This window comes from Anabrus simplex, chromosome 2 (assembly GCF_040414725.1).
Source record: "Anabrus simplex isolate iqAnaSimp1 chromosome 2, ASM4041472v1, whole genome shotgun sequence".
NCBI lineage: Eukaryota > Metazoa > Arthropoda > Insecta > Orthoptera > Tettigoniidae > Anabrus > Anabrus simplex.
In genome coordinates, this window is record NC_090266.1 from 913,108,747 (window position 1) to 913,123,310 (window position 14,564).

At 36.6% G+C, this 14,564-nt stretch overlaps 1 protein-coding gene across 4 annotated transcripts in view; it reads right to left on the reverse strand.

Annotated features, from left to right (window-relative positions):
• LOC136864552 (dnaJ homolog subfamily C member 28) overlaps positions 1-14,564 on the reverse strand; it is a 326,313-nt gene that overhangs the window by 274,637 nt on the left and 37,112 nt on the right. The window contains exon 1 of one of the 4 annotated variants that reach the window (XM_068226332.1): positions 1,852-2,713. The exons of the other annotated variants lie outside the window; for them this stretch is intronic. Coding sequence (XP_068082433.1) covers positions 1,852-1,941 — 90 coding nt within the window. The 5' untranslated portion in view covers positions 1,942-2,713. Of the gene's footprint in view, positions 1-1,851; positions 2,714-14,564 lie in introns of those variants that run through there. 4 annotated transcript variants of the gene reach the window in all.

Below are 14,564 nucleotides of genomic sequence, written 5' to 3' on the forward strand. Positions count from 1 at the left end.
AGAACAGAGTCACTGAAGATGCCAGCTAACAAAACTATGGTATTTTATCTGATATGGTAATAGTAAATTTAGGTTGCTGATATTTATCATGAACGTATAATAAATTTAGCTGAGGTAGTGTATGAAGTAGTGAAAGTATTAATTTGTGGATAATGAACAAATGAAGTGAGAATAATAATAATAATCTAATGTCAAATTTATAAGAAAAGATTTGTAATTATCTGCAAGTTTGAAAGGTAGAAGCAAATACCATTGTGTAGGCAAGCAGATTTTGAGTATAGAAATAATAATGCTGTGTTGGTAAATATGGATTCTGTTGCTAACTTGCAAGAGATGATATAAAAGAGATGCAACTCAATAAAGAGGACCGAGTGGAAGACTGAAAGCATGATAACAATTGTGAAATTATATCCCAAGTGTAATAGGTAAAATGCACAAGAGGCCGGAAGGGCCATGTCGTGAAGAAAATAAGTGATAATCGTCTTTAAGGAATAAGAAGACCACATGTTAATTTAAGATTCGATGAATCACAGGTCAAACCTACACGGATAAAGATGAAAAAAAAAAAAAAAAAGATAGGATGTGTTGAATATGTAAATAATTATCAGGGATGACAGGACGTTAAAGAAATGACAGATGAAATCATTATTTCAGAGACGAAGGTGCTCATAGAAATTATCATGGAAATAAATGGACCAATGAAGATATGAAATCAATAAGCAAGGTAGCAATGAGATAGGAACAATGTGATGTTTATTAAATGATTAAATCCTGAGACGAATGTAGTATAAATATGGGAGGATAAAGATTTATGGAGCCTCTGTGGCTCAGACAGCAGTGCGTCAGCCTCTCACCGCTGGATACCGTGGTTCGAATCCCGGTCACTCCATGTGAGATTTGTGCTGGACAAAGATGAGGCAGAACAGGTTTTTCTTCGGGTACTCTGGTTTTCCCTGTCATCTTTCATTCCAACAACACTCTCCATTATGATTTCATAGCATTTATCAGTCATTACCTTGGGAGTGGTGACCCCATTGTAATAATAGCCTATATATGGTTTATTCATTACATCCCTGACCCGGTCAAGGACTGGAAAACAGGTTGTAGGTTTTCAATAATGTATGGATTGATTGCTGACCATAGAACCTCAGTGAGTAAAATACGTAAAATAAAGTAAATTGTAACCAGGTGAGTGACAATATTATAAACTGTGATTTAATTGGTGTTTTATTGACGTGGTAACTTGTGCTATTTATCATTTACCAGAAGTGTAAAGATTTAATTATGCTATGGCATGTAATATACTCATGATTTATGGTGGAGACATGAGGTACTGGTATATTTAGTGAGATATAAAACAGAGTCACTAAAGATACCAGCTAACAAAACCATGGTATTGTATCTGATACGGTAATAGTAAATTTAGGTCACTGATATTTGTGTTTGAATCAGAGTAGGAATGTGCGTGAACATCAAAAAAAAAGTTTTAAGTTCAGGGTATATATTGTATTACAGGATTGTGTGCTTTTGTTTATTCTATTTTAATGAACACAGTGTTGTGTATATTTGTATATAATTTCAAGGGTGATTTGATCCTTTAATTTAGTAATAGTAAGGAAGGACAACCCGGTGGTCATCGTTATTAAATTGCAACATTTCTCATTATCTTAGTAAAAGACAGCGCAAAATAAAACTCAACAACCATTAACCCATTGCCATGCAAATATATTCCTTGAAAAATGTACCTTGGAATGCAATTATTTTTTCTACATTTAATGTTATGGATGCTAAAATGGTTACAAAAGCATACTGCATCAAACTAAAAACATTTTGGGTTAGAGTTTAACTTACTACAATTAACTGAAGTCTTTTAAGGTATGGTACACCTTGAAACATCCATCCACGTGGAGGGCAACTTTGTATTTGTTGCAGTCGAAGCATGATTTCTTCCGATTCCACGCTCAAAACAGACTTTACATCTCCTTGATGGGGCTGATTTACTTGCTGTAGGAGCAATCTTTTCAGGAAAATGACCCCAGTGCCTTCCCTGTTGTCTCATCGGTGTGCTACCTTGAGATGGACGTCCTCTAGTGGCGTACTCAGGAAGGGTGACATCTATCAAAATTTTGTTTGCATAGGCATTGGTTTCCTTGCAAGTTCCCTCCCAAAAAGTGTCAGTAAGGAACTGACTCACAATGTAGCATTATCACCCAGACGCCTCCTGACTATAGTATTTACCTCCCCAACAACTGCACCCGCATTGCCTTTCAGAACATTACTGGCCAAACTCCAGCTCCAATTGCTCGATGTAGTGAGGTTATGTACAATCTTCATCCTCACTATCACTTTCACGAGCGGAGTCACAGTTCTCAGACGCACTATCACTGCTAAAACTACTATAAGATAACTCTGAGTTATCTTCGTCACCACTATCAAGAAGAAATCGCAGAATTCCTTCCTCTTCCTCCTCGCGATTTTTACATGACATTTTGCTCCATAGCATTCATTTCATGAACAAGATTCTTCTTTTTCTTTCTTCTTGGTGAAAGTTATGGACTCTTTACGTGTTGCCCAGTCACACAACACAATTTAGAAGATCACTCTCACTAAAGCCATTAAGCACTCACTCCACACACGTAGTAAACCATATATTCAAAGTCCACCCAACAAATACGCATAAACAAATCACTACTGGAAGCAGGAGCGTATGACCATCACTGAAACAAATGAAATACTAATGTTTACAAAACTAATTTAGAGTCATCAATAAACCGATTGATTATTTCAATTATAGCAGGAGTGAGCTCAAGTAATAAACAGGAAACACTGGTTGGGAAAGGGGTTTTCAAGCGTGTGAGATGGGCTAAAAATATTCACCGTTCTAAAAAACAAACAGGATATTGAAAAAGTAAATGGTTAATATCTCCATCTTGATCACCACATATGCAGTAAGACAGGTTGGTAATGTGGAAGCGATATTTATATTGTGGTGTAAGTGCATGATTAAAACGTAAACGAATGATGTTTGTGATGTGTCGCTGGGTATAGGTACCCTTTATATACCAAGGTTTGAGAGGTATGTGGGGTCGAATTTGATAATATAATTTTCCTTTACTCCAAGCAGATTTGCAGCAATCCTCTTGCCAGGTATGATATGCTATATCTTTGATGAAGGGATAATAATCAATGGAAGGTGTAGCTACTGTAATGGGAGCTGTCGGAAGCTGGGCTGCTTTTTTGGCAGCAAAATCTGTCTTTTCATTGCCTAATATACCAGTATGCCCAGGTATCCATACCAATGTTAAATAAACTCTGGATTGCTTGAGTTGAAAAATAAGATACTTAATATTATATAAATACCAATTAAGAGAGGAGGTGAATGAAGACAGCGACTATAGCACACTTAAAGCATCAGTGTAAATGGTTACTTTCGTAAAGGAGCGTTTTTTAAATATAAATTAGAACCTGTCGGATCGCAAATAATTCAGCAGAATAAATAGAGAAGTTATTGGGTAGGTGGTACTGTTCAAGAACACGAGTGTTGGAGACAAATAACCCTGCAGGGTTTTTGACCCACTGATATATAAATATCAATAAATGTCAATTCCACGGTCCAAAAGGGGGTAATCTCAACTTTTTGTTCACGGGCTCTAAAACAGTTGAACTATGATGAGTTCCTGGAAAATTCTCTGCTGGTGGGATAATGATGTGTGGAGTGAAATGAAGACTAGTGAAGGAAAAGGAATACGAAGGTAGAGTAGAGGTTCTCAATAAGGAAGCTTGATGGATGTGTAATACTGCATAGGCGTAATATATTGCCGGAGTGCAACCATTTCCAGGGGCTTTTGCTTGATAATATTCATGCAGTAGTTGTAATTTTAGAACTAGTGGGGAAATCGAGAGGGCAAGTTTTTTAACAAGATATTTCTTGGTTAACATTTGTCGGCAAATCCAGGGTGTATATTCACCTGATTCCACAAGTAGTGCATTTGTGGGTATAGTTTTCAGGGCTCCTAGACAAACAATCAATCAATCAATCAATACTGATCTGCATTTAGGGCAGTCGCCCAGGTGGCAGATTCCCTATCTGTTGTTTTCCTAGCCCTTTCTTAAATGATTTCATATATACGTAGGGCTTGATATTGTATTGTATTAAATTGTGTTAGAGTAGAGATTGGCGCAGTATCAATAATATGTACACTATAGTCCATATATGATTGTATTGACACTCGATATAAGGATATAGCTGTCGTGGTGTCTGCTCCCCAATGACGCTGCGTGACTCTTTTGAGTACTTTAATGTATCCATCAGCTTTGTGGTATAAGTTATTGATATGTTGTTTCTGATTGAGTTTGTGATCCAAGATGACCCCAAGGTATTTATGGTTTGTGGTAAAAGGGATGGCATACTCGTCAAAAGTAATAGGGGAATGGTCATAGTTGCATTTGTTAGACAAAATCATTGCTGCACATTTCGTAATTGAGAGTTGGAAACCATGTTTATTTAGCCAAGTTAATGCTGTGCTCATAACACTTGACAAATGTTTTCTGCACTCATCTATACTATCATGGGAGTGATATATAACAAAATCATCTGCATAAGCTAATAATCGGGCCGATTGCATGATAAGCTGTTCAAAGTCACACATATAGAGTATGAAAAGAATGCCACTGAAAATATCACCTTGAGGTAGCCCATGCAAAGATTGACGACTAGGAATGTGATGTTGAGCTGATTTAATTGTTAGCATACTGTATGTAAGCAATTGTTATAAAATATATAAGAACTCAAGGGGAATACCTCATAAAGCAAGATTTTACCAGAGGAGGTAGAGAGGAACTGAGTCAAATGCACCTTGAATAGCTAAATATATTGCTAAGGAGCTTTGCTTACGATGTTGTGCTAAAAGAATTGGAAGTTGTGGATAGGGCCGACTCTAATTCTCGTGAGTGGATAAGTTGAAGCAGGGTTGAGAATTGGAAGGGATGACAGAGGAAACAATAGGAGGCATCGTGTAGTCCAGGATTTATGGAAGTAAGAAAGGGAAATAAAATTGAGCTAGGTGTAGTCTTTTGTATTGTATGTTGTGATGCGTGCGTAAGGGTCTGTACAACATTCCACAGTTGGGTGGCTGGTATATGAGTAGTTAGAGACGAAATTAATGTTTTCCAGGCTGTTGTTCTTTTAGCATTGAAAATTTGTTTCAAGTGAGCAATATGTTGTTTTAATCACAGATAATTGGAAGGAGTTAATGATTTACAATAAGTTCGAAATAATTTACATGTCTGTATAAGCTGGTGACATTCTTTGTCCCACCAGTGTATTCAGTTAGAGGGTCGAGTAGAGTATGAGTAGCCAATTTATATTTATGTAATTATTCAGAATTTTAAGTAATGTAGGATATGTTAACTTTTGGCCGTGTAATTGGCTGAGTTGAGTACTAAGATATGTGCTATACACATTAGCGTCAAAATTTTGAAACGATCGGACATTGCTCACTCTTATGGGTTTGGTAAGGGGTGGAAGTGGTTTTCCAATGCCATATGTAATAACAATTAAGAAATGATCACTAGCATGCGTATCAGCTAAAGTATTCCACAGGGTAATTGGAACCATGAAGCAGCAACATAAAGTAAGATCGACAGTGCTGGGCAGGGGTTCCAGTGGAGATAATTGCATGGGGAACCATTGTTAACAATAGTGAGGTCATGATGGTGGAAAGCCGTAAGGAGGTGAGAGCCTTTAGTTACTGACACAGTAACGCTTCCCTTGTGTGGTGGCTGTTAAAGTCTTCAAGGAAGAGGATATTCAACAAATTGTCGAATTGTTGATAAAATTGAGACCATTGTGTTTCATGTATAAAAATGTTTGGGGGGCAATAAATATTAATAATATGTAGGTTATTATAGGTAATTCCTATTTGGGATCTGATTAGTGATATGTAATATTTGATAGGGTAGGGTATTGTGAATAAGTATCGCCACACCACCGTGACCCTGGCCATCACTACATTCAATATTATATCCTGTAATATGAAAGTTGATTTGGGGGGGAAAAACAATGTTTCCTGAATGGCAATGATTTGAGGGGTAGTTTCTTTAACGAGCAATTTTAATTCATACTGTTTATAAAGTATGCTCCTGGCATTCCACTGAGTGATGTTAATCATAGAAATCAAAAATAGTAGATATACTGTCTCAAAGTTGATAAATGACATTGGAGATTTGCAGTTTATTGCCCATCATTTGAATAAGTAGTAACAGGATTTGGTGTATTTGATACTGGAGATGGCCTTTCTGTCGCCTGACAGGATGATCCGTCAGTATTACTGGGTTATTGTTTGTCATGTCTCTTGTGGTTGACGTGGAAGGCTGTGGCTGGGTGAAGGGTGAGGAATTAGACTAAATAAACACTGGGTGTGCTGGAGGCATTGACTGTTCTCGGAGAAGGGACATGTATCCTGATCTATCATAACCTGGTGGTGTGGTGGGTCTGCGGTTTTGCTGAACAACTTGGGTGAATTTTCGTTTACGAGAATTGTCTATGGGGCGGGTAGGAGGTTCTTGAGACAGTGGTGGAAAAAGTTGAGGATGTTGATCTGGATAGAAACTTGGGGGTGCAATTTTGGAGTTAGCCTCCGGAAACATAATGTTTTCAGTGCTCATTATCTTTTTAACAAGTTGTTGGTGAATCAGGATAACCAGTCGAATGTACCCCTTGACAGTGAATCCATTTACAGAAGCTTTCGGTGCACTGAGATGTAGCGTGTTGTAAGGAACAGCGTCTGCATCTATGTGCTTGTGCTTCACAGTTGCGTTCCGTATGACCATACCTTTGACATTTTTGACAGATTATTGGTGTAAAAATAAAAGGCTGAACTTCCAAATATCTATATATATATATAAAATAACATGTCCTGACTGACTGACTGACTGACTGACTGACTGACTGACTGACTGACTGACTGACTGACTGACTGACTGATTGACTGATGTATTCATCATCGCCGAGCCAAAACTACTGGACATAAAGAAATGAAATTTTGGGGATACATTTATATTAGGGTGTAGGTGCTCGCTAAGGGAGGATCTTTGGATATTCCATCGCTAAAGGAGTGAAAAGGGGGGTGTAAAAAAAAAAAAAAGAGGATATCTCAAAAACTTAAAAGTTTACAGACATAAAAATTGGTATTTGGAATCTCCTTTAAAAATAAAGAAATACATATTTTTTTTTTGTTTTCAGAAAATTCCATTGGGGGGATGAAAAAGGGGGAAATGGGTTGAACAGCTATTATGAGCAGACTTATATCTCAAAAACTGAAGATGTTACAGACATGAAAATTGGTATTTGAAATCCCCTTTGAAAATAAAAAAAACACATATTTCTGTGTTTTTGGATAATCCGATGAGTAGGGGGTGAACAGGAGTGACAAACGGGGTGAATTTAAAAAAAGACTATATCTGCAAATTATCTCAGATACGTAACATATTGACTTCAGACTTCAAACATAAGACAAATGAAATGCAGAAACTTATTACGAAAAAACCAAGGGTTAAAACTTGGAAGTTGCAAGAAGTCCAAATAAAGGAAGAATACAAACTAAGGATTCAACAGAGTTTGCCAAAGTGTGAAGTAACCAGTGTTAATGAAGAATGGAAGGCCTTCAAAGACACCTTTGTGGGAGAAGCCAAAAACTTATGTGGAGTTACAAGTTCTATCAAAAGAAGAAAGGAGACACCATGGTGGAATGATAGAATGAAAATAGCGGTGAAAGAAAGAAACCAAATAAAGAAGGCACTGGACAAGGAAAAACAAAAACAGGGACAAGAACGAAATGAACAAGAAATACAAAGACTTCAAGGAGTATACAGGAACAAGAAACTTGCTGTAAAGAACATTGTAAGGGAAGAAAAAGAGAAGAAATGGAATGAGTTTGCAGACAAACTGGAAGAGGACAGTAGAAGAAATATGAAATTGCTATACAGAGTAGTGAAAAACAAGTGAAGAGATCAAGAGACCATAAAAGCAATAGAACGTGATGATGGAACTCTGGCACAAGAAGAGGGAGAAATTAAACAAGAACTCAAGATCTATTTCGAAAAGCTGCTGAATGGAGATACAGAAAACATAACAACGGATAGAGGAGAGCCAAGTCGAGGAACCACAACTGAACCACCAATTACATGGCTTGAGGTTGAAAATGCGCAAGAGCATGAAGAAAGGAAAGGCAGTGGGCATAGATGAACTAAGTGCAGATATGCTGAAAGCAGCAGGAATTCCAGGAATCCAATGACTCTACAGACTGCTCAACATGATGTGGGAAGAAAATACTATTCCTGAGGACTGGAAGATGGGCATCATTGTACCTCTGTTCAAGAAAGGAAGCCGACGAAAATGTACTAATTACCGTGGTATCACACTACTGTCTCATGTCCTGAAAATATTGGAAAAAATAATAGAGACCAGAATCAGAGATATTGTTGAACCAATTTTGGAAGAAGAGCAGAATGGCTTCAGACCAGGAAGGTCAACTACAGACCTTATATTTGCAATTAGGATGCTAATGGAAAAATACTGGGAGAAGAACAAGCCTTTATTTCTAATATTTTTGGACATTGAGAAAGCATATGATAGTGTACAAAGGGAAAGAATTTGGCAATGCATGAAAGAACTTCAACTGCGAGGCAGCCTCATAGACAAAGTGAAAATGTTGTGTAGTGGGAACAGAAGCTGTATTCAAGTAGGATGTGGTTTGTCGGACTGGTTTGAAACAAAGAGAGGAGTGCAGCAGGGCAGCTCATTGTCACCACTTCTATTTATTATTGTAATGGATGTAGTAATGAAATCTATTAAAAGGAAAGAACATGGAGATATCAAAGCCTTCACATTTCCAGATGATATTGCGATCTGGAGTGACTCAGAAGAGGAATTGGGAGAGAGAATACAAAGTTGGAATGAGGAGTTTAAGAAATATGGTTTAAACATCAGCAAGACCAAGACAGTGGTGATGAAAGTGTATGGGGAAGGAGCAGAACCAGTAGTCATGTTAAATGAAGCTCAACTGGACAGCGTTCCAGTTTTCAAATACTTGGGTAGCGTCATATCAAATGAAAACCTAGCAAAACATGAGGTGAACAATCGAATCAATAAGGCAACACAATTTTACCACCAGCTAAGACACCTGCTGTGGGATGAGCAAATACCCATGAAAACAAAAATGACATTGTACAAGTCCTATTATATGCCAATTCTTACATACAGTCTCGAAACCACAACACTGACCAACAGAGATAATTCCAAACTTCAGGCAGCTGAAACGAAATTCCTACGCACTCTGATCCAGAAAACCAGGAAAGACAAAATTAGGAATGAGAAAATTAGAGAAGAAGTAGGAATAGATGATTCTCTCCTCAATAAGATTCAGATATCAAGACTGAAGTGGTTTGGTCACATGAAGAGGATGCCAGTAAACAGAACTGCAAGGAAGGAATTTGACAGAAAGGTAGAAGGAAGACGACCCGTGGGAAGGCCATGAAGGAAATGGCTAGATTTAGTTAAAAGCGATGTACTGCTGAGAGGTCATGATTGGGACAAGTTGGTGGAGGAAGAATGGTACAAGGACAGGATGAGTTGGAGGAGGCTCATATACCACACCCGGGAAACTGGAGATGGTTTAAGATCATGATGATGATGATGATGACGTAACATATTACAGATTTGAAAACTGGTATTTGGAATTTCCTGTAAAAGTAAAGAAACATTTTTTTTTTTTTTTTTTGGAAAATCCACTTACGGGGAACTGAAAAAGGGGGTGATTTTTTAAAATTGACATATCTACAGAATAACTAAAAAACTTAACATGTTGGAGATGTGAACATTGGTATTTGGAATCTCCATTAAAAATAAGGAAACACATATTCTTTGGTTTTGGGAAGGAACACTTAAGAGGGGTGAAAAAATTGAAAAAGTTGAATTTTTGTATGATAATATATGTATATATCCCAAAAAGTCTAAAGATGTTACAAAAGTGAAAACTGGAATTTGGATTATCCTTTAAAAATAAAGAAAGAAATCAACTTTGGGGCGGGTGCGGTGTAGGAGTTAAATTCCTTTTTATGAGGATACATATATCTCAAAACCGAAGATATTACAGTTGTGATAATTGGCAGTTGGAAGCTCCTTTATAAATAAAGAAACAAGTATTTTTGGTTTCCGGAAAATTCACTTAAGGGGGGATGGTGAAAGGAAGTGAAAAAATGTGTGTCCTTTTATGGAGAAACTTAGATCTCAAAAACTTAAGGTTACACACATGAAAATTTGTATTTGGAATCTCCTTTAAAGAAACACACATTTTTTGGAGGGGGGTGGGAAATCAATTTAACAGGCTGGGGCGAAAAAGGAGTTGAATTATTTTTATGAGGATACTTATATATCAAAAACTGAAGATGTTACAGGCATGAACATTTGTATTTGGAATCTTCTTTCAAAGTAAAGAAACACGTGTTCTTTTGTCTTCAGAAAATCCACTTAATGGGGTTGAATGAATTGAAAAATTAGTTGAATTCCTTGTGTGAGGATACTTATATCTCAAAAGCTAAACATATTAAAGCCGTGAAAATTGGTATTTGGAATCTCCTTTAAAAATAAACAAAAAAACCACACTTTTGGGGAGGGAGGAATCAACTTAAGGGGTTAGAATGGTGGGGAGGTGGAAAAGGAGTTGAATTACTTTTATGAGGATACTTACATCTCCAAAACTGAAGATGTTACAGACCTGAAAATTAGTATTTGGAATCTCTTTAAAAATAAAGAAACACTCATTTGTTTTTTTTTTTTCTTTTGGAAAATCGACGTAAGTGGTGTGGGGTTGAAAATAAGTAAATAAGGAGTTGAAATATGTTTATGAGGATAATTTGTCTTATAAACTGAAGCTGTTACAGATGTGGAAGTTGGTAGTTTGAATTTCCATTCAAAATAAAGAAACACATATTTTTGTTCTGTGAAAATCCACTTAAAGGGCAGAGGGGTAAGTTGAAAAGAAGCGGAGGAGTTGAATTCTTTTTATGAGGACACTTATATCTCTAAAACTGAAAACGTTACAGATGTGAAATTTGGTACACATCTATATAATAGGCAATTGACACCCACTAAGGAAGGGTTTCAAAAAATGCCACCCCTAAGAGGATAAAACGGTGGTAAAACCTTAAGACCGAAATATTCATTCCTCCAAAACTATTGACCACACAAACTTGAAATGGCACTCAATGATTGCTTCTTTATGTACTCGATATTAAATAAGACAAGTTTAGAAATAAATTCAGCCTTTAAGGGTAAATATAACAAATATATTCTTTTTTCTGAAACCGTTTGACATATGAGTTTGAAATTTAACTTGATGGCTCCTGCTGCATGTCTTAGATTTTCGATAAAATGTAGTCTTAAAATAACACACTCCTAAGGGTTTTTGATTAGGGGTGGTGGCCTACAACATAAATATTCTTTTCTTTCCAACCGCTTGCCATAAGGGCTTGAAATTTCACATGATGGTTGTCCTATATGTAATAGATTTTTAAATAAAAAGTGGTCTTGAGACAATGCACCCATAAGGGGTTTTAACTGGGGGATGTGGGTGAAGCCAGATTACAAAAATATCAATATCTCCCAAATTGCTTGAAATGCGAGGTTGGAATTCACATCATGGTTACCCCTGAATATCTTACATTGTAACCGTACAACAGGGTTACAGATTCCATTCAGTATTTATTATTATTATTATTATTATTATTATTATTATTATTATTATTATTATTATTATTATTATTATTATTAACCCAATTCATGAGATTTTCTATTCTGTTTCTCATCATTTAGACTGTAATAATTAGGTATCACGCATATTATTGTATTTAATCATAGGTTAAGGGAATTTGTTTGTAATTATTCTGTACATTAGTAAGTGAGATTTGTTGGTTTCAAATAGTCATGCTGTGGCTTGTAACTCTGGCCAGATGAGCTGGCATAGTATTTTGCAATCGAGGCTATGTTTAACCAAGAATGTATTGAGCAAGTAGGTTTCCCGCTGACACATACAGCGTAGTCATCTGTAGTCCGCGTGAGCACGCTTATACGACACATGACTGATGACATCAGTGTGTGGGCATGTGATTTCGACCAAGTGTCTGTATTCGCCAGCTACTGTATGTTGAGGTGGAAAGGATGACCAGAGAGTAGGGAGGGCGAGGTGGTCACCACGAGGTTATAAAAGTCGATGCAACGGTGGTAAGAGCTATTAGATGAATCAAATCAAATGGAAGGAAATGAGGGAAGAGTGATGGTCAGTGGTCTTAGAGTGGTGGTCAGAGCTAAGAGGTGTGTTTTGAAGAGGTCTTGTAATCATCGAGGAGGTCTACAAGTGGTGGTTGGATCCGAGTAGAGACTGGTACTATGCTGATAGTGAAACATCATTTACTTGTGAGGATGGACTTCACAAGGTTTTTCAATAATATTTTCCAATTTCTTACAATCTATTGAGTGGACGTAACTACATTGCAGCTTACTACACGTGTACATGGAATGTAGGTCAACTCCAGGTTACATAAGAAGATAACAGCAGACGGCTTCCGACTTCAGCTCATAGGTTTTTCCAGGAATTTCAAGTTCAACAGCAGTGTATGTAGACATCAGGTAATTAAAGCATCAGACATGTTATGCATTAATAACATGAAGAAAATTGTAATCAGTGGCGATATCATATTTCACTTCAAGTTCATGCCAATAGCTTTCTTTGTTTAGATTAAATTTTCTTTTTTGAATGTAACAGCAAATCTCGCTATATATATTTTTTTTGTTAAATTAAAATACGTCAATGCTTGTTCATTGTGACGTAAATTATAGTCATAAACTCAGTTTTATTTTAATTATAATGAGTGATTCTATTTCCAAGTACAATCCTCAATTGTGGAAATGCAACCGTAATCTAATATTGTCCTGATCCATATCCCTGTATATTGCCAGATGTGTGAGTTTATCACCTCATGCCTTGAGATAATTGAGATAAGAGGTATGCTGTACCGAATTTTGTTGTTTTTTCTTAAAAAGCAACTGGCGCTCAAACAAATGTTATGTATATTGTGTGAAAGAGATGAAGGTATAAGAATAGTGGTTGGAGTAGCCACAACGTGTCGCCTGCAACGTGGGACTCGTAAGGTTCAGAAAAAGCGATTCTGAATGGCAATATACATGGTTCAGTTCTTTTAATCAGTACGCACATGTTAAATTCACCAAGTAATGTTAGGAAGGTCATTTTGTTGAATTTTGTATTTAAAGGGTAATGTCAGAGGAACTGCAAGGGGAAATAGCTTTGAGATTGCGAAAAATTAGTAGGAAACTGAAGATGGACAAGGATAGCAATATGCAGTCAGGTGATGAGGCTGATGTTATTATGTCCAAGGAAATCCAAGGTGGTAACATGAATAGGAAGTTGGTGACTAAGGTGGGACCTGCTGAAAGCCAGAAAATAGTAGAAACTGAGGAAAACGCTGTCACGCAAGATCAAAGTAAAGGGGAGATTGACCTTTATTTATTCAATTTTCTGATGTCCAAAATGACTGAGCAGAATAATATCATTAGTGAGAAAATTGAATTTCAGAGTAATATTATGAGTGAGAAAATTGAATCTCAGAATAATAATATTATGAGTGAGAAAATTGAATCTCAGAATAATATTATGAGTGAGAAAATTGAAACGGTCATTAGTGAGAAAATTGAAGCGGTCATTAGTGAAAAAATTGAATCTCAGTATAATATTATGAGTGGGAAAATTGAAGCTCAGAGTAATGCCATAAATAGTATTAATAAGAAGATTGATGATGTTAGTAATAAGATGGATCATAAGGTGTTAGAAATAAGTAAGCAAATTAATAATTTAGAAAGTAAGGTAAACAGGGAGTGTAGTGACATCAGAGCTGAGATGGAATTGGGTCGGAGCAATCTCCATACGGAAATTGAGCAAGTTAGTGAGACGTGCATCAAACAAGGGCATAAGACTGATGAATTAGGTGCCAAGATCGAGTCGAATAAGGGGGAAATCAATGAGTTAGTGGAAGAAAGGTTTGAAAAGATAACCAATACAGTGGGGCAAGAAACTAGGAAATGTATTAGTAGGGTAGAACATGTGGAAAGGAAACATGGAGAAGTAGGGGATCTAGGGAGTGAGGAGAAATCATTATCACAGAAGGTGAGAGAATTGGAAGAAAAGTTACAGGAGAAATTAAGAAAAATTGAAGAAAAGGCTGAGGAAACATTGGAAGAAAAATTTCTGAGTTGCCAGGGAGTACTCCAGCAAGAAATGCGCGATAGTAGAAATGTACATGAAATAATTGTAAATAATGGTTTAATCACTAGAGATCATGATATACCTAAGTTTTCTGGGAAATAATTCAACCCGATGGAATTTATGAAAGTAGTAGAGAAGAAATTTGCTGTTCAATTAAGGGATAACATTATCAGCTGGGAAACTGTATTGGAGATCTTATCTAATGCTTTCGTAGGAGAGACTAAGTCT